This window comes from Rhinolophus sinicus, chromosome 15, assembly GCF_057876585.1.
Source record: "Rhinolophus sinicus isolate RSI-liver-muscle chromosome 15, RSI-T2T, whole genome shotgun sequence".
Taxonomy (NCBI): Eukaryota; Metazoa; Chordata; class Mammalia; order Chiroptera; family Rhinolophidae; genus Rhinolophus; species Rhinolophus sinicus.
The window spans coordinates 86,441,262-86,459,842 of NC_142515.1; the positions used below are offsets into that span (position 1 = coordinate 86,441,262).

Genomic DNA, 18,581 nt, shown 5'->3' on the forward strand with positions numbered 1-18,581 from the left:
AGGGGCGTGTCCTCCTGGGCCTCCCACAGTTCTCCAGAGGGGTTAAGCAAGAGCTGGTTGCCTACCGGCTGCCTTCCCTCCCTATCTTAAGTCGTCTATTCCCCAATCTACATTTCCTGGGATCTCCAAACTACTGGCCCTCAAATCTTTGTCTCAGGGTCAGTTGGAATTCTGGGTTGCAAAACCCAGAACCTGACTGGCTGTTTTAGGCACAAAGGAGATTTTTAGGATGCTCAGTCAACAGGAGGCCAGAGGAAGGGGGCTTGGAAAATGGGCAGGGGCAATGCAGCTAGACCGACCTCCACTGCAGCAGGCTGCCACAAAAGGAATTTGGAACCATCCCTTCATCTTTGAGTCTCTTACTCTGTTTTTAAATTCCTTGGTGGAGATGCATGGGGCTGAGTTTCAATCAATCACATGTCCTAACTGTCAACAGGTAGAGGGAGGGAGACCCCCCCCCTCTACAAACGCAACTTTCAACCTGTGAGTGAGTTGGGGTTCTGTGATCCAGAACGATACACAAAGGTGGGAATCTCCCCGTAGTGGATGCTGGGTCCCCAACTAAGAGCAAATGTTCTCTATAGTTAACTAACTGGTCTATGGAACTAGGCCTGAAGAAGTAGTAATAATTATTATCATCATTATAATTATAGTTATTAGTCTTACAATAGCTAATAACATAGAGCTTTTATTCTGTGCCAGTTTCTAAGTGCTTTACAAGTATCTCATTGACGCCTACCTTTTGAGTAGGTAGAATTATTATTCCCATTTCACAGATGAGGAAACTGAGGCCCAAAGAAACACTACATCCCTTTTTCTTCAGACCATGCACTGGTAAATACCATCCATTAACCTGTTTCACCACATGTCACACATTAACTCATTAACCTTTAAAACTACTCTATAAGAGAGAGAGTGTTATTACTCCTGGTTTCTAAATGAGGAACTAAGATTCAGGGAGGTACAGTCACTTGCCCAAGGTCACACAGCTCGGAACTGGCAGAGCTGGGTTTTGAGTCTGTTCAAACTTCAAAGCCCATGGTCTTAAATTCCATGTGTGTCTCCTGGCTGCCCTCTCACCTTCAGCTGCCCTCACAAGCAGCAGCTGGGTTGCAGGCTAATGTTGCAACTTGAAGGCTCTACCTGAGTATCTGTTAATATAGATTTCACATCTGAAACCACAATACATCAGACATGTCACTCCTGAGAAGAGATCACGTAGAGTTGTACCTCAGTTTCTGCTATCTTGGTGGATCATATCCTACCTCTACGAGAGCGAGAGCGAGAGAGAGAGAGAGAGAGAGAGAGTTTCTCAAGTGCATTTCTTGTATATTACCAAGTAAAACCACCCCAAACATACCCGCCACGTTCCAAGAGAATTTGTCCAGATGTTTTGGTATGCTGTAACTAGAATTTTATTTATGGAGAGAGACATAATAATACATGAGGCCCATTTTCTTCATGTTTCTAAACATGCTCACCATCTCACCCTTTGGAAAAAAATTTCTGTAAAAGAGAGGAAAAAGACCCAGGAAATCAAGCTATTCCCCCAAAGGGACCACCTAACCCATCTTATCTGCGGCACGTGGTGGAAACTACCAAGTGTTTCTTCTTTCCTTGCCTTGTCCAACTTCCCAAATTGGAGGGTCAGGCTGACTGCTTTCTTGTCTTTTCAATCAGACCTGTGCCACCAAGGCTTCATGCATCCCCAACTTCCCTGTGCACACCCCCTTTTCTTCATAATCACAAAGTGCCAAAGCCCCAGGAGGTTTCTTCTCACTTCTGATGCGATCCCTATCGCTGACTACAGCTTGCTGCTCCTCCTAACTACCTGTCACCAGCATCATCCCGTTTCCTTCCCGGCTCCTCTTCCTCCCTCCGGTCCCCAAGTGTGGGTACTTGTCTGACCCTGGGTTCCTGTCTGTCCCACCATCATGCCTACAGGCCTCCGTCGCTTTCCAGCTTTAATCAACCGCTTTGTGGATGACTCGCGAAGCTGAACAGGCCAGTCAAGCTTTCACCACTCCTACATCGGCCTGCTAAACAACGTTTCGACTTCTACGTCTCAGAGGGGACTCAACACGACTGAAGTAAGTTTTCACTAGAAGTGCTCCATACCCCTCCAAAGGCACCACCATTACACCATTTACTCGACTGTCATGTTCTGGAATGTTCTTTTTTTCTGGTGAAAAAGCCTTTAAATCCGTCTTTTCCTTCCTATTTCCATTATCATCCCAAATCATCTTGATTCTATGTCTTACTGCATCACAGTCAGGAGTCCTCTTCCTTCACCCCCCTCCCTTCGCCTTCTCTCTCCTCCTTTTGGCTATATTTTATTGAGCCCCTACTATGTACTAAGAGATATCCCATCAATTCTTCACTTCAATCCAATAAGGTAAGTATTAATATGAGCCTCACTTAACAAATGAGTAAAATAAGAACTAGGGAGACTAAACCATTTGCCTAAAAGTCACACATCTTCGAAATGGCAGAGTCAGGATTTGAACCCTCATCTCCAAAGTAATGCTGTGTCTTACATGGGAAAGTTAAGTTCTGATACTGAAGTTAGTTCTCAAGGGAAAAATTGCATGGACTCAAAAATACTCTTGAAAAGCCCTTAAATCATCCATAAAGTTCAGTCTACATGGTTTTATGTATTTAAGCATGAATAACAATAAGTGTGTTTCATGTGTACAGTAATATGTGATCTAAAAGATTGAGAATAGTATCCTACATGTGACAGACACTGCTGACTGTCCCCACAGCCATTTCCCTCTCCCACCTTACTTATAGGCCGAGCCCGCCTCCCAGAAAAAGGCAAAAATGCCAGATACTCAAGTTTCTAGTCTTTCCTGAAGACTAGATGTAAGGGTATAAGACATAGGGGATAATTTTGGGAAAGATTTTTCCATCTAGATAAAAAGAGGAAAGCCTCCAATGAAAGTTTTCTCTTCCCACCATTGCTTTCCTGATTTTGGATCATGAGAGGAGGAGATGTGGCAGCTATTTTGCAGCCTCAAGTTGACAAAGCATGAAGTCAAAATTCAACCCACTAAAGAAAGTGGAGTGGAAGATGGAAGGACGTCACTGAGCCACTCAACTAATCCTGGTCCTCTGACGTGTGGATTTCTAGGTCAGGAGACACAAAGCTCTACTTCATGCTAAAAGCCCCTTCTAGCTTTCTCTTCTGTTACTTGCAGAGAAAAGCATTCCTAACTGATCTGACTGAACGGGGTTCTACGAAGAACACGTATCATGCATGTTCCTTGGAAAAAGCTCACAAAATGGAATGGCAGGTAGAAATGACCTCACAATTTAATTTTTACATTCTTTCTTTTCCTTTTTGCACGTGTGCCAATGATTTTACGTCAGTCAAATTTGCACAGGAGGCAATTCTGCTACACGCTTCACAGTTTCCGCGTTGGAAACATCCTATCTGTCTAAACTCCTCGGTCTAGTTCACAAAGACCTCCCTGTCTGACCCCTCCTGTCCACTCAGTCGTATAATTCTTCTATTTAACATCCCTGGAATACTAACAGGAAGCGAGGGAAACAACCAGCCACATTTTAGTGCCCAGAACAGGATTTAAGAATCTTAGGTTTCCTTCCGGCCTCTGTCCCTGATGCCAGAGTTTTGTGTCCTGAAATTCTCTAGGTGGCCTTCAAATGTGCCTGTGAACAGTAAAAACAGAACAACCCATGCCTGTGCCTCTTCCGTACAAAACAAAAAACAAAACAAAACAAAAAACCCAGAAAACAAACAACTCCCCTTACGCCAACAAAACAAAAAACACCATTTGACTCCTAAATTCAAAGCTTCTTAGGGCTGAAGGGAGTAAAGTATTTGATACTCTTTAGCCTATGATGTCTCCAAAAGAAGGTTACAAATAGGTGAATCACACACTTAGAAAATATACTCCAGCTGCCTGGTTCAGTGTGCAACTGGCACAAATATACACAGCAGGCCCGAGAACACACCCCTGCTCAGACGCTCCTGCTTCCACACAAACCTGTACATATTTGTGCCACCTTATTAATACCAAGTAGCTAACAAAGCTGACGCCAAAGGAGTTTTAGTCCATTCAGAGCTACAACACATAAGATACACCATAACTCCTGGGGTAGAACCACAATCCTGGGCAGGCATACTCCAGCCATAGTACGTGCAACAGTTAAACCAACACTCTCAACTGTACCATCTCATCAAGACCAGCTGACAGGCACGGGCCCTCCGGCAGGGGCTTCCCTGCCTCAAGAAGCAGAAAACTGCCCTCAGTATAATGTCAAAAACATTTATTGAGCACCTACTGTGTGCCAGGCACTATTCTAAACACTGAGCACAACCATGAGCAGAAGAGACCAAATTCCTGCCCTGATGGAGCTGACCTAGTGGAAGAGACAGGCAAAAAAATAAGAAAAATATCCAGTTTGTCAGAAAGTGTGGTAAGTGCATGGAAAAAAAATCTAAATAGAAGAAAGAGAACAGGAAGTGTTGGGAGAGTGCTGAAATTGTAGATAAGGGCCAGGGGACATTGGAGTAAAGTCTTGACGATGAGGGAATGGATTGAGCAATTTTGGAGAGAAGAGCATAACGGCAGAGGGAACAGCAAGTGCGAAGGCCCTGAGGTGGAAACTTGCCTGAAGTATTCAAGGTGTAGTGAGAAGCCCAGTGCAGCTGGAGCACAAATGAGAAGAGGAGGAGGGTAGAGGGTCATGAGGGTGGGAAGCGATGGAGGCAGATCGTGCAGGGTCCTCGTGGGCCACAGTGAGGACTTGGCTTCTGTATGGAGTGAGATGGGAACCAATAGGGTGATGAGAATAAAAAAGTAATGTGATCTAATTTACGTGTTAAAAGGACCCTCTTCTGGCTCCTTGTGTTGATAACAGGCTGAGGGAGGGGGCCGAAGCAGAGAGACCTGGGAAGAGGCTGCTTCAACAACCCAGCTCAGAGATGACGATGGCTCAGCTTGGGGTGTGGCAGTGACGATGGGAGACGTGGTGAGACCCTGTATGTATGTCAAAGAAAGAACCTATAGAATTCGCAGAAGGACTGGTCATGGGGTGGGAGGGTGAGAGGGAGGAAGTGTCGAGATTTTTGGCCAGAGCCCCTGGAAGGATGGAGCTGCCATTCAATGATACAGGAAGAGGAAATGATAGGAAGATTCTCAAGAGCTCAGCTTTGGACATCCTGAATGTGAGATGCCTGTGAGTTCTTCCGTAAGTGGGCACTTTGAGAGAGCTCCAGGCTGGAGACATCAGCATAGAAGGTACTTAAACCTTTGAGGTTGCATGAGATCACCAAAGGGACCGTTATAGCCAGGGAAGTCAAGAAAAGAAGGGCTTTCATTTTCCCAGGACAACCCCCCCCCCCCCCCCCAGTCTCAGCTTTAGCTCTCTACTGCACGAGCCCCCTGATAGTACGGGCCTTTCGTCTCTGGGTCAGGTCCCGGTCCTCCCTGGGAGCTCTGACACACACAGCACCTCCAAGTCCTGCAGCTCCTCCCTTCACGAAGCAAAGCACAGTGTCTCTCACTTGGCAGCTTCTGCCTTGGCCCCAGGCACCCACTTGCTTCCCGTTCTGCTGAGATTTCCTCTGCCCGCCAGGCAGCCACCAGGCAGAGAGAAGTCATTAGCCCTGCAAACTACAGAGGCAGTGGCCAGATGCCTCTCTAGAGGCAGGCTGGAGTTTGTCATAGCAATTCAAGAGGACAAGACCTCAATCAGTCCCTAAACCTGTGGAGAGATGGATGGCAAGGTCTTCTCCAGCCACACAGGGAAAATGGCCAAGAAGCTCAGTACAGAAAAAAATGTCACCTGGCCATCTGGCCCTCGCACTGCCCGTCTTCATCTCCGTCAGGGCGGAGGGAGAAAGGAGGAGGCCCGCATACAAGAGCGTGCCGAGTGCTGTCCAGGGTGCTGAAATGGATAACCCACGAGGCCTCCAACTACTGCCCCTCACGTTCACTTTGGGAGCCTCTGAGAACAGAGCCAAGACACGAATTTTTGGGAGGTGATCCATGGAATTACAAGGGACGAATTACAAGTTGGTAAAGCGTTCACGAATGAATGGGTTTCATTTGAGCAACTGGGATTCAATCCTGCAGAGAACCCTGTGAGAAGTTGCAGGACACACTTCAGAGTTTCCTACTGAGCAATGGGGAAGCCAAGGTATTTATTCACTGACTCCTTTGCTCATTGGTTAAAGACTGCTCCTGGGGGTGTTAAGCATCTGTCATGTGGTCTGAACAAGCTCCTGCCATGCTGGGGAAGGCCCTCCAACAGCGATGCGCAGAGGTGAGAGTGTTGGAGGTGGAAAGAGGTTAGCTTGTGTGGGAACTGCCCACCACACAGGTTACCAACTCCCATTTAGGAAGCACTCAGAAAGGTCCAGGGGCTCAGTTCCCAGTATCTGCCATCTATATTGCTTCCTCTAATCTCTACCACAGCCTAAATAGGTAGACACTGCCATTACTCCCCTTTTCCACGTGAGAAAAACAAGGTTCAGAGAGATTAACTCACATTCTCGAGTCCATCACTGGCAGAGACCCCTCAGACTCTGAAGTCCAGCCTGTCTTAATCATTGGGCTCTGTAGATCTCCCATTTCTGGAAATCTCTTTTGCCCATTTTCTCTGCCACAGTGGAGCCCAAAATGGAAGGATCCCCCTGACTTCCCTGGAAAACTTGACTTTAGGGAAATAGTGTAGGACTCAAGAAAATGAATTCTGGATCAAGATCTGCCTGAGTTCAAGTCCTGAAGCCAATATTTGTGAGGTGGGTGACCTTGAGCAAGTTATTTAACCACTTTTGAGCCTTCCTTTCTTCATCTGTAAAATGGGGATGAAAATAGTACTTACCCAGAGGGCTGTAAGTATTAGCTGAGCATATATGAGGTCTGACAATTAAATTTGCACACTTGTTGCAACCATGTTGCTAACCATTTTTGGTTTTTTATCAGAGGGATTATTCATTATGAATTTGTGCCAACTGGACAAACAGTTAACCAAGTTTACTATCTGGAAGTGCTGAAAAGTCTGCTTGAAAAGTTAGAGGAAAACGACCTGAACTTTTCTCCAACAATTCATGGCTCTTGCATCATGACAATGCACCAGCCCACACAGCACTGTCTGTGAGGGGAGTTTTTAGCTAGTAATAAATAACAGTATTGGAACATCCTCCCTACTCACCTGATCTGGCCCCCAATGACTTCTTTCTTTACCCAAAGATAAAGGAAATATTGAAAGGAAGACATTTTGATGACATTCAGGACATCAAGGACAATATGACGATAACTCTGATGGTCATTCCAGAAAAAGAGTTCCAAAATTACTTTGAAGGGTGGACTAGGTGCTGGCGTCGGTGCATAGCTTCTCAAGGGGAGTACTTCAAAGGTGACCATAGTGATATTCAGCAATGAGATATGTAGCAGTTTTTCTAGGATGAGTTTGCAAACTTAATTGGCCGACCTTGTATACATGTATGGTAGCCTTGTAAGTTCCAGTTTGACAATGTTGCCACTGGTATTAATAACAGGCATTATGTTCAAAAGGATATTAGGCTGAATACAGCCCTTTGTCTGAACTTAACTCAGGGTTACCCTAGTTTTAGGGAAGTGTCCTAGTAAGGCAGCTGAGGTCCTGATCCACCCGTTACTAGCCATGGGGCACCCTGCAAGTAGTTTGACCTCTGAGCCTCAGATTCCTCTCTAAAAAAGGCTTGTGAAACTGACAGTGCACACAAAATTGTTAATGTAATGCTGGCACTTAGTAAGTGCTCGAGAAATGATGAGAATAACAACCATGGCAGCCAACATTATCATCACCATCACTGTTGTTACGAGATGGAGAAACTAGCTCCTGCTGCTAGGAAGTGAGGCAGTTCATGATGGAACATAGTTCAGCAAATATCCTGACAACCAAATGCTCTGAACAATCAAAAGATCTATGCTTGGGCCGGACCGGTGGCTCAGGCGGTTAGAGCTCCGTGCTCCTAACTCCGAAGGCTGCCAGTTCGATTCCCACATGGGCCAGTGGGCTCTCAACCACAAGGTTGCCAGTTCAATTCCTCAAGACCTGCAAGGGATGGTGGGCAGCACCCGGTGCAACTAAGATTGAACACGGCACCTTGAGCTGAGCTGCCGCTGAGCTCCCGGATGGCTCAGTTGGTTGGAGCGCGTCCTCTCAACCACAAGGTTGCCGGTTCAACTCCTGCAAGGGATGGTGGGCTGCGCCCCCTGCAACTAGCAACGGGCAACTGGACCTGGAGCTGAGCTGCGCCCTCCACAAGGTTGCCAGTTCATGAAAGGACAACAACTTGAAGCTGAACAGCACCCTCCACAACTAAGATTGAAAGGACAACAACTTGACTTGGGGAAAAAAAAAAAAAAAAAAAAAAGGCCCGGAAGTACACACTGTTCCCCAATAAAGTCCTGTTCCCCTTCCCCAATAAAATCTTTAAAAAAAAAAAAAAAAAAGATCTATGCTCTCTCAACGATAAAACTCTGCGAAAGACAAAAAGTATTTGTGCCACAGTAAGGAATCCTTTTGGTGTCAAGGGTGACTGATTCACTGGGGGGGGGGGGGGGGAATTAATGCAGAGAAACATTAAAATAAAATGCCGATGGTACTTATAGAAGCTGTTAGTTGGTCTTGTGAGTTAGAACACTGGTTGTCTTTTGTTGTGTTTAGAATGCTGTTTATATTTGCAGGCAACTCAGAACAGCTCCACGGCAGGTGAAGGAAGGTGGAGAAGCTGAGCAGTGACTACATGTGTTTGATCAATTAATCAAAATGGGAAGCTAGCCTGAGAGGTATGTAACTCTGGTCAAGTCATTTGGACTTCTGTGGACCTCAGTTCAACTATATAAAAGGGGGTATTGGGGTTACTCTGAGTCCCCCTTCCTATTTCTCTGGAAAGGAGCCACAGGCTGGGTACATGGGGGGCAGAAGGAAGGAAGAGAAGACAAGCTCTGATGGCATAACCCCAGGGGTGGCATTCATCATCTACACCCCTCCCACTGCCCCCAAACTGGGGTTCTAGGCTCCTTGACATAAATATACTTTCCGATTTTGGAGGATTCCTGATTTGCCAACATCTGAGTGTGACTTTGGGCAAATTACTTAGCTTTTCTGTGTTTTAACTCCCTTATGAGTGAAATAAAGGAGTTGGACCTGCCAGAATTTACTGAGCCCTAAAATTCAACGATGCTATGAAACCAAAGTCAGGGTCCTTCCCTGCTCGTCCCCAAATACTTGGATCTTTTCCTCACTTCTGATCCTCAACAAAACTGCCCAAAGCCTGGGGCAGTTCATAGGACTTTCCAAAAAGGAAACTTCATTTTTAGAGTCACAAAATGTCAGAGTTGGCAGGGACCCAGAGCTCATCCATCTCCTGACTTAGCAGATGTCAGGGTATCTGTCAGACTCCTGAAATGTTTGACTATCGCTACCAATGCAACAGTCCCCAAGTCCTTAAACAGCTTGGTGAATTTCCCAGAACACTCTGATTATCAGAAGTGTTACCGTTTCCAGCTTAGCAACCATTTATTTTACTGAGCAGGTATGGGGCGAAGTCCGTGAATACAAAAACAACTCTCTTTGCTCCTACCTTAGCCTTGTTCACAGTCTCTTTTCTTAACTTGCACAATTGTATTATTTGACCTCTTAGGTGTTTATATATATTTGAGCATTACAGTAAAAGCTCTATTATCTCAGAAAAATAGCCAAGCTCCTGAAATCTTTCTCTTCCACATTTTCAGTTTGAGGATCAGGCCTTCAAATATGATGGAAGTACGCTTTAAAGGAGTTTGATAAAATTACAAAGTTAGAATTTCTCTGAGGCCTTGAACTATACAGAATAAACAAAAAATCCATGGATAAGATCTCTTCCGCCAAACTTCACACAAGAAGAAGGCAAAAACCTTGGTAACCCATGAAAAATAAATGGTGTTTTAATGCTGTGGTTTGCTTAGAAATGTGAGAAGACAATGAGTTAATCAGAAAGTGCTCATTAAGCCATCTTTGTCTCAATGTCAAATTAATACACTCAAGTCCCCTCCCCCCAGAACATGGCATTAAGAGTTTACTGCATTTCCCTCTCATTGACATTGAGCAGAGGCTAGGTTTGTAGAGCTTTCAGTCTCCTCTCCCTGTTTCTAGCTTATAACCCAACAGGAGACTAAACAGCCCTTGGAATTTGAAGTAATGAAACTTGAGCTGTGTGCCTGATTTTGAAGGAGACAGAACCACTAGACAATAAGGAAGGACGGGTGATTACTGGAGAAGTAAGAGCCAGAAAAATAAGGGAAAAGAATGCAGGAAAAAGAAAGGAAAGAAGGGGATAAGAAAGGAATAGAAACCAACAATAGTGACTCCTTGTTGTTTTAGGACCAGGACCCCCTGAGAATCTAATGAAAACTACAGACCAGACACACACACACTCACATGCTCACACACTCACTCACACACACACACACACACACACACACACACACAGTTTTTGCATGCAGTTTGAGAGGATTCATAGATACAACTATGGGCTTCCATCTTTAGGATCTAGCTGCCCCAGATGAAGAATTTCTCCTCTAGAGTCTTATCAGACATCAGGAAACTAGAAAGAAAAAAAAAAGACCATTTTGTTGTACTCAAGGACCAGATACAAATATCCAAGTGGCAAAGTGACCCATCAAACGGCCACCTTTCAATGTACTGGTCACTTACTGAGATTTACTGAGCTTCCCTAGGTGTTTCAAGAACCAAGTTATAAAAAACCAGGGGTTTTTAAGGCTCCTTCCTGCCAGCAAGGTCAAGCCAGCTCCTGCCGGCAAAACCTAGCCCCCAGGGAGCATAAATTGGCACAACCACTTTGCAGAGCAATTTGGCAATATCTAGTGAAACTGAGGATGTGTATGGTACACGACTCAGCAATTCCACTCCTGGGGATATGCCCTAGAGAAATCTACTCGCAAGAATAAGGGGACAGTTTGGTTCAAAATAGCCCAAAGCTGGAAACCAAGCCCAATGGATAAACACCTGGTAGAACGAATATTCACACCATAGAATACTATGCAGCAATGAAAATGGGTGAACGAGACCTAGTCTTGTCAATCAGATGAATCTCATGTTGACAGCAAGAGGCAGGTTGTAGAAGAAAACATTTATAGAGAAACTTAAAGCACGCAAAATAATACCGTATGTTTATATATATTTCTTATATATCTATACAATAAAACTGTAAGTGCATAAATGGACATGATAAACAAAATTCAGGAAAGTGCTTCTGGATGGGAAAGAGAAAGGAATGGGGCCAGAACAGGGAACACAGGGACTTATACTGTATGAGAAAGGTTCATTTGGATGGCCGGTTGCTCCATCACCTCCCTGCCCTCACTTCCCACTCTATCCCTCCCTCACTCCGCTCCAGCCACCCTGGCCGCCACTGTTCATCAAACACAGTCCAGCCTCAGGGCCTTTGCACTTGTTGTTCCCTCTGCCTGGTACTCTCCTCCTTCAGCTCTCCTCACCTCCTTCAGGTTTTCATTCAAATATCATCTTCCCAATGAAGACAGGCTTCCAGCCCTCCTGCCCATAATACATCCCACCCCTTCCCTGATTATTTCTCTGGAGCCCTCAACACCATCTAACACACTAGCTATTTCATTCATTCATTCATTCATTCATTCATTCATTTTTTCTTTCTTCACCGCTAGAATATCAGTTCCACAAGAGGAGAGATTTTTCTGTTTTCTTCACGGCTGTGTCCCAATGCCTGGTGTATAGAAGGTGCACACTAAATATTCATTGAATGGATATATGCATACACAAATATTTGTTATATTATCCTCTACTTCTTTTGGAATGTCTGACTTTTTCTATTTTGCATTTTGAACAACAACAACAAGTCAGCTCCTGGGCTATTTGACAGACGAGTTTCCGAGCAAGCTAAGAGAAAAGGGCCCGACGTGATGCTATGTCTCTGGAACCTGCGAAGGTCCCAAGCGAGAGGACAGTGGGCACAGCAACAGAGGTCCTTCAGGGAGCACCCAAGCCTGCTAGAGCGAGCCCAGAGGCCTCACAACAGACGTCTCACATCCGGCTGCCTCTACTGAAACAGCCCCATATGACATAGCTCCTACTGTGAGAATCATCATTGCTGTGAACAACCCATGTGCTCCAAACCTGAACTATGAGATCCCAGCCGACACAATAAGGGTGGTAAGACCCACAACATCTGCCAAGAGCGACAGGACCTGGAGCAGCAGCAGAGCCTAGAAGAGAAATACGAACCCAGGGAGGATTATGACCCCATAGAAGAGAACTATGAGGAAGGCTCCCCACGAAGCGGGTCTTGGAAGAGAAGAACCAGGCTTAGCTCATGGGAGAAGAGTGGATGGGCAGGGGAGGCAGAAACCAACACAAAATGGTAGTATCTATACTGGGATCTGATAAAGGGCTTTGGAGTCTGTGAGAGAGGCTGGCCATGCACCAAACCCATTTCCCTTTCCTTCTAGGCACAGTATCACACCTCCCAGCTTCCCTTGCAGTGATGTGTGGGCATGTGACTGACTTGTAGCCAAAGGTCTATCACTGGAATACATGCCAGGTTTCAGCCAGGCTCATACAACCTCCTAAGTATCACCTTCCATGCTTGTTTCTTTTCCATGGTTTGATGCAGAAAAGCTTCTTGGAAGCTGTGGTTCAATAAAGAGGAACCATCATGTAGCAAGGGCCGGGGGCCCTCCATCACTGGAGGAGAGAAGCCTGCCAAGGAGGAACAGCTGTTTGGGACTTTCAATGAGTGATAAATATACTTCTGGTGTGTTTAAGTTGTGAACTAGCTTTTGATACTTTATTATAGCAGCTAGTGTTACCTTATACAGGGTCTTTGATGGAAAGTGTATACACATCCACCTTTCAACTATGGTTCATTATATATAGATTTGAATACTCTTCAAAGACAGTGACTGCACCTTATCTAGAATGATTTTCTCCACAGTCCTACCACATTCCCTTGTACCCAGAAGTCCTCAACAAACACTTACCAACTTAAAATAAGGGCAAGACGCCCCCGGGCAAAGCAAAAGGGCCATGCATACACAAGAGTTAAAAACTTGACTTCTGGAATCACATAATCTTAGTTTCAAATCCCAGCTCCATCACTTACTAGCTGGTTGAGTTCAGGCAAATTCCTCTCTGAGTTTCCGATTCCTCAGCGGTCACATGGGAATATTAATATTTCCTAATTCATTGGGTTGTTGTGAGGATTAAATGAGAGGATGCACATAAAGCACTTTGGAAGCAGCCAACGCTAATAAGCTATTATTCTAATTGTAACAGAAAGCATCTGCTGTAATACACAGCCGAGCTTTGGCGGTGGAGTGGAAGGAGGCAGAGAATATGGGGGCGCAGACTTCCCCAGCCTGAGCCCCACCGACTGTTACGCTTCCAAAGTCCTTGGAATTCAGGACAGTTCTACGAGACGCCGCACACGCCACGTACCCTGTGAGAACCACCACGAAGTCCATCACGTTCCAGCCATTCCTCAGGTAAGAGCCTTTGTGGAAGGCAAACCCCAGGGCGATGATTTTGATGCCAGCCTCGAAACAAAAAATTCCAATGAAGTACGGTTCTGTGTCATCCTAGAAGGGAGACAGAGGAAGGTCAAGGTCTTTGGCACAATCAGGGAACCAGCCCACCTCCCCTTGCCTCTCTGGACCTACCAGCACTCACTGCCTCCCAACGAATCTTTCCTGGAGTTCTTTTAATTGAAGGCTTTTGCAAGAGAAACAGATGCATGAAGAAGACACCCTCCTTCTTCCCTTTTGGCCAACTTCACAGACTATTTGGCCAAGGAGGATTATTTGGAACGAGGCCACAAACAACAGCCACTGGTCACATGTGGCTGTTTAAATTTAAATAAGTGCCAATGAATTTGAATGAAATACAGTGAAAGACTCAGTTCTGCAGTCACATGAGCCACCTTTCCAGTGGCTTCCATATTGGACAGCACCGATGGAGAACATTTGCAGAACTGCAGAAAACTCCACCAGGAAGCACAGGGTTAGTCTGTTTACTTGTCACACGCATCACTCAGGTGCTATGTACTGACCTCTCCCCCCAAATCTGACACTCATGACGGTCCTCAGCTGGCACGCACCAGCACAGATATTCAGGTTGCTAAGATACTGGAATAAACATTCCTGTGCTGGCTGGCAAACTGCCAGGGCCTTCGCCCCATCCTCTCGCTGGATCTCCCGCCAGTTCTGGATCTCAGGTGATAGTCTACAGTATTTGAAATTAAACTATAAACTCTGCTCCATCAGAGCCCCTACGTGGACGTTCTCCCAGCTCTTATGACAATGTTTCTCAGGCTTCAATCATTTGCATTCTGCCTTCATTTCTTTTTTTTATATCATGATAGCTTACCATGGTACTACTATTTGCTTACTAATCTTTCAATTGACTCTTTTCACTTAGCTTCATCTCAAGCAGAAAGAAAACAAAAAGTCTTGACATCACAGTTCTGCTAGGCTAGTTCTATTTTTTAGAATACACACTATCACGCATAACTATGTTATAGTGCATAACTAAAAGTCTTGAGGCCATCCAGCGTGCACGAACTAGGAACGAGTAGATTCTTATACCCGCTCTCTCTACCTTGGAGCTATTACAACTGGTTCTAAAAAAAGTGACAGAGAGGAGAGAAGGCTACTCCACTGCACTGTCAGAATGGCAGAAGGGGACCCAGGGAGCTGGGAAGATCAAGAAGGTTCTTAATATTAATTTTCAGCTCTTCAGAGTTTCACCAAATGAGCAACTTTGAATGAGGACTTCGAATGTCCTCCAGAGCTGACATCCATGTATAGGAAACACAGGGATGGAGAAACAAGCTAAATGGCACCATAAGCAAGCCACCAGACAAAAATCAGAATGAGGGACACTCCTCAGGGCAACTGGACTGGCTTCCGCGGTTAGTCAATGGTAGGAGAGAATATATTGCTCAGGACTAGACATCTTAAACGACATAAAATCTAGACCATGTTTGGATCTTGCTTCAAACAAACCACTGTCAAATGCCACTTCTGAGACAATCACGGAAACGTGGTTACTGACTGGGTCTCCAACGATCCCAAGGAACCGCTGTTAACTGTGTCAGGTGTGAACACGTCACTGTGGTGATGGAAGCAAACTCCTATATTTTTAGCAATGCAGACTTAGGTCCGCGGCCACAAATTGTCATGTTGCCTGGGATTTGCCTTAAAATACTTTGGCCAAGAAAGACAAATGAGGGAAATATAAAAGGACAGAAAATATGAATGAGGCAAAAATCTTGATAATTCTTGAATCTGGATGATGAGTTGATGGGGGGATTCATTGTGCTGTTCTCTGCATTTTGGTGTCTGGTCCAAATAGTTCACAAGAATTTTGGTTTGAATGTGGCGTTTTCATGAACAATGTGACCACTCTCACCCCTCCCCATCTCGGTTGACACCAGGTGGGGAGGGGGGGGGGCGGCGATGGTGGGGGATGGGCAGTGAGGGCATTTCTCTCCCAGATTATTTGTGTTCATTACATTTAGGCTTCCTGGGCAGAGGGACCACAATCCAGCTCTTGGCTCCGAGACGGAGAGCCCCCTCTGCCACCTCAGTGTGCCACTACAGCGAAGGACAAACCCCTGAGAGATGTCACTCACCAGTCGTTCAGACATGGGCGTCTTGTCGTCGTCAGGTAGGTGCTGCTCCAGGGCCAGGACGATGCAGTTTGCTATGATGGTGGCTAAAATCATATATTCAAAGGGAGTATTGGAGAATTAAGGAAAATCTTTCCAGCTCGTTTAGGCTCATAGCAAAATTGAGCGGAAGATACAGGGATCCCCCACATGCTCCCTGCCCCGCCCCACGCACACCCTCTCCCACTATCAACATCCCCTGCCCCCGCCAGAGCGGTGCGTTTGTAATCAATCCTACGTTGACACAAAGTCTATAGTTTAAGTAAAGGTTCACTCTCTTTTTCTCCTTGTCTTTTTTTTTTAATTAAAGTTTATTGGGGTGACAATGGTTAGTAAAGTTGCATGGGTTTCAGGTGTGCAATTCTGTCATACATCATTTATATCTCACGTTGTGTACTCACCACCCAGAGTCAGTTCTCCTTCCATCACCATGTATTGGATCCCATTTACTCTCGTCCCCCCAAGGGTTCACTCTTGGTGCAATCCATGGGTTTGAGCAAATGTATAGTGACATGTATCCACCATTATAGTCTCATATGGAGTAATTTCACTGCCCTAAAAAGCCAGCAGGTGATTTTTTAATGAAAATGTGGATATTCTTCCTCTATCTCACCTCCAGCATTCATTGGACAAATATGAATTCAGCACTTACTGTGTGCCAGGTCCTATTCTGGGCCCTGGGGACACATTCGAGAATGAAACAGACAAAAACCTCTGCCCTTGGGGAGAAGAAGCGAATAAGTGAGATAACTACATTACGCAGTACTATGTTAGAAGACAGTGAATGCTGTGGAGAGAAAACACAGGGAAGGTCGGGGGTTGCAATCTCAAATATGGTGATCAGATCTGACACCAAAAGCACAAGCAACAAAAGAAAAAAAATCGATAAATTGGACTTGGTCAAAATGTAACTTTTGTGCATCAAAGGGCATTATCAAGAAAGTAAAAAGACAACTAACAGAATGGGAGAAAATATTTGCAATTCATATGTCTGATAAGGGTCTAGAATATATAAAGAATATTTGCAACTCCACAACAAAAAGACAACCAATTTTTAAAAAATGGGCAAAGGGCTTAAACAGACATTTCTCCAAAGACGATATTCAAATAGCCAACAAGCACATGAAAAGATGCTCAACGTCATTCACCGCTAGAAAAATGCAAATGAAAACCACAATGAGGTCTCACTTCACACCCACTAGGATGGCTAGAATCAAAAAGCAGAAAACAGTTAAATGTTCAGGATGTGAGAAACCAGAACCACTGTGTGTTGCTGGTGGGAATGTACAATGGTGTAGCCACTGTGGAAAACGGTGTGGTGGTCCCTGAAAAAGTGAATCATCGAATTACCACATGATCCAGCAACTTCACTCCATAAACGAATGAAATGGGAAATATATTCAAACAAATCCTTGAACATGCATGTTCACAGCAGCCAAATGGGAGAAACAACCCAAATAACCATCAAGGAATGAACTGTTAAACAACATGTGGTGTAGCCATAAAAAGGAATATTATTCAGCCATAAAAAATGAAGCATGAATACATGCCACAATGTTAAGTGAACTTCAAAAACATGCTGAGTGAGAGAAGCCAGACACAAAAGACCACATATTATATGAATTCCACTGATACGACAGGCAAATCCATAGAGACGAAAAGCAGACTGGTGGTTGCCAGGGGCAAAAGGAGGGGGGTGGGGAGCGACTGCTTAATGTTTTATAACTAGATAGAAGTGATAGCTGCACAACATTGTGGATGTAGTAAATGCAACTCAATTAGGCACTTTAAAATGGCTAATACTGTTATGTGAATTTCACCTCAATAAAAAAATAATATGGTGGCCAGGGCAGGCCTCTGAGAAGCCGACCTTTGAAGATCTGAGGGAGGGAAGGAGCAGCCCGTGAGACTCCTTCCAGATGCAGCATTCCATCCCCCTCCTGGCACTCACTCCTCCCTGCATCCTGGGAACTCTCCTCTGGGTTGACAAGGGCACCAGCGCATCCCACTGAAGGGTCAGCACTGGGGGAGGGTCTGTCCTGCTCAGTTCATGTTAGGGCCTGATCCACAACTCAACTGGTTTATAAGGATGTCCCCTGCCAGACCTGCAGAAGCACTCCTGGTCCCATAGCCTCAATAAATGGAGCTGGCAACCTCTGGGAAGAAGGTTTAGGGGTGGAGAAAAGGATGCTAGAGGAAGAAAGCCATAGGGTAACGCTTACTTTGGAGCAGGGTCTCCCCGCCTCAGTGCTCATGCCGACTGGGGCCGGCTCACTCTCTGCACTGCAGGGTGCTGACAGCATCCCTGGGCTCCACCCGCCAGATGCCAGTAGCAGCCCCTCGTCTCCAATTATGACAACCAAAACTGATGACAACCAAAAGTGATCTCCAGACATTGCCAAGTGTCTCCTGGGAACACTGAAATCCACTGTTGTGCAGAAGGATCAAATCGAGTGTCGTGGGGAACTTGACCGTGTCAAACCACTGCCCTCCTCCCAGCGTTCTCCCTTGTAAATCTAATTGGCTTCAGTCTCCTCTTTGGTCCTGGGGTTAGCTTTGGCATTTTGGAAGCTCCACAAAGCCAAGGGATCTTACAGGCTGGAGGAGGAGTTGGAGCGTCTACCCACTTTCTAGGTGGGCAAACAGAGTTTGAAACAGAAAACCTGGGAGTGAAAGTCTACATAAGCCAGGAAAACCAGGCCTTCTTTGTCACCAGCTCCAGCCTTTGCCTCCAGCAGAAAGCAGCTGAGTTGTGCTCCATGCGCACTCTGAAAAGCAAATCTAAGACTCAGGGCAATTTGGGGAGCCAACAAAAGCCAGCCCTGCGACGATCATCTCTGATTGGCTTCCTGCCTCC

General features: G+C 45.4%; 1 protein-coding gene across 11 annotated transcripts in view; it reads right to left on the reverse strand.

Moving 5' to 3' along the window:
• The window catches only part of CACNA1A (calcium voltage-gated channel subunit alpha1 A), a 286,233-nt gene that overhangs the window by 155,281 nt on the left and 112,371 nt on the right, over nucleotides 1–18,581 (reverse strand). For all 11 annotated transcript variants that reach the window (XR_012498085.2, XM_088792422.1, XM_074338067.2 and 8 more), the window contains 2 exons: nucleotides 15,689–15,794; nucleotides 13,495–13,634 (listed from right to left, as the gene is read on the reverse strand). Coding sequence is in view for 10 of the 11 variants with exons in the window: in XM_088792422.1 (XP_088648548.1) it covers nucleotides 13,495–13,634; nucleotides 15,689–15,794 (246 nt within the window). In the remaining variant the exon portion in view is untranslated. The remainder of the gene's footprint in view (nucleotides 1–13,494; nucleotides 13,635–15,688; nucleotides 15,795–18,581) is intronic.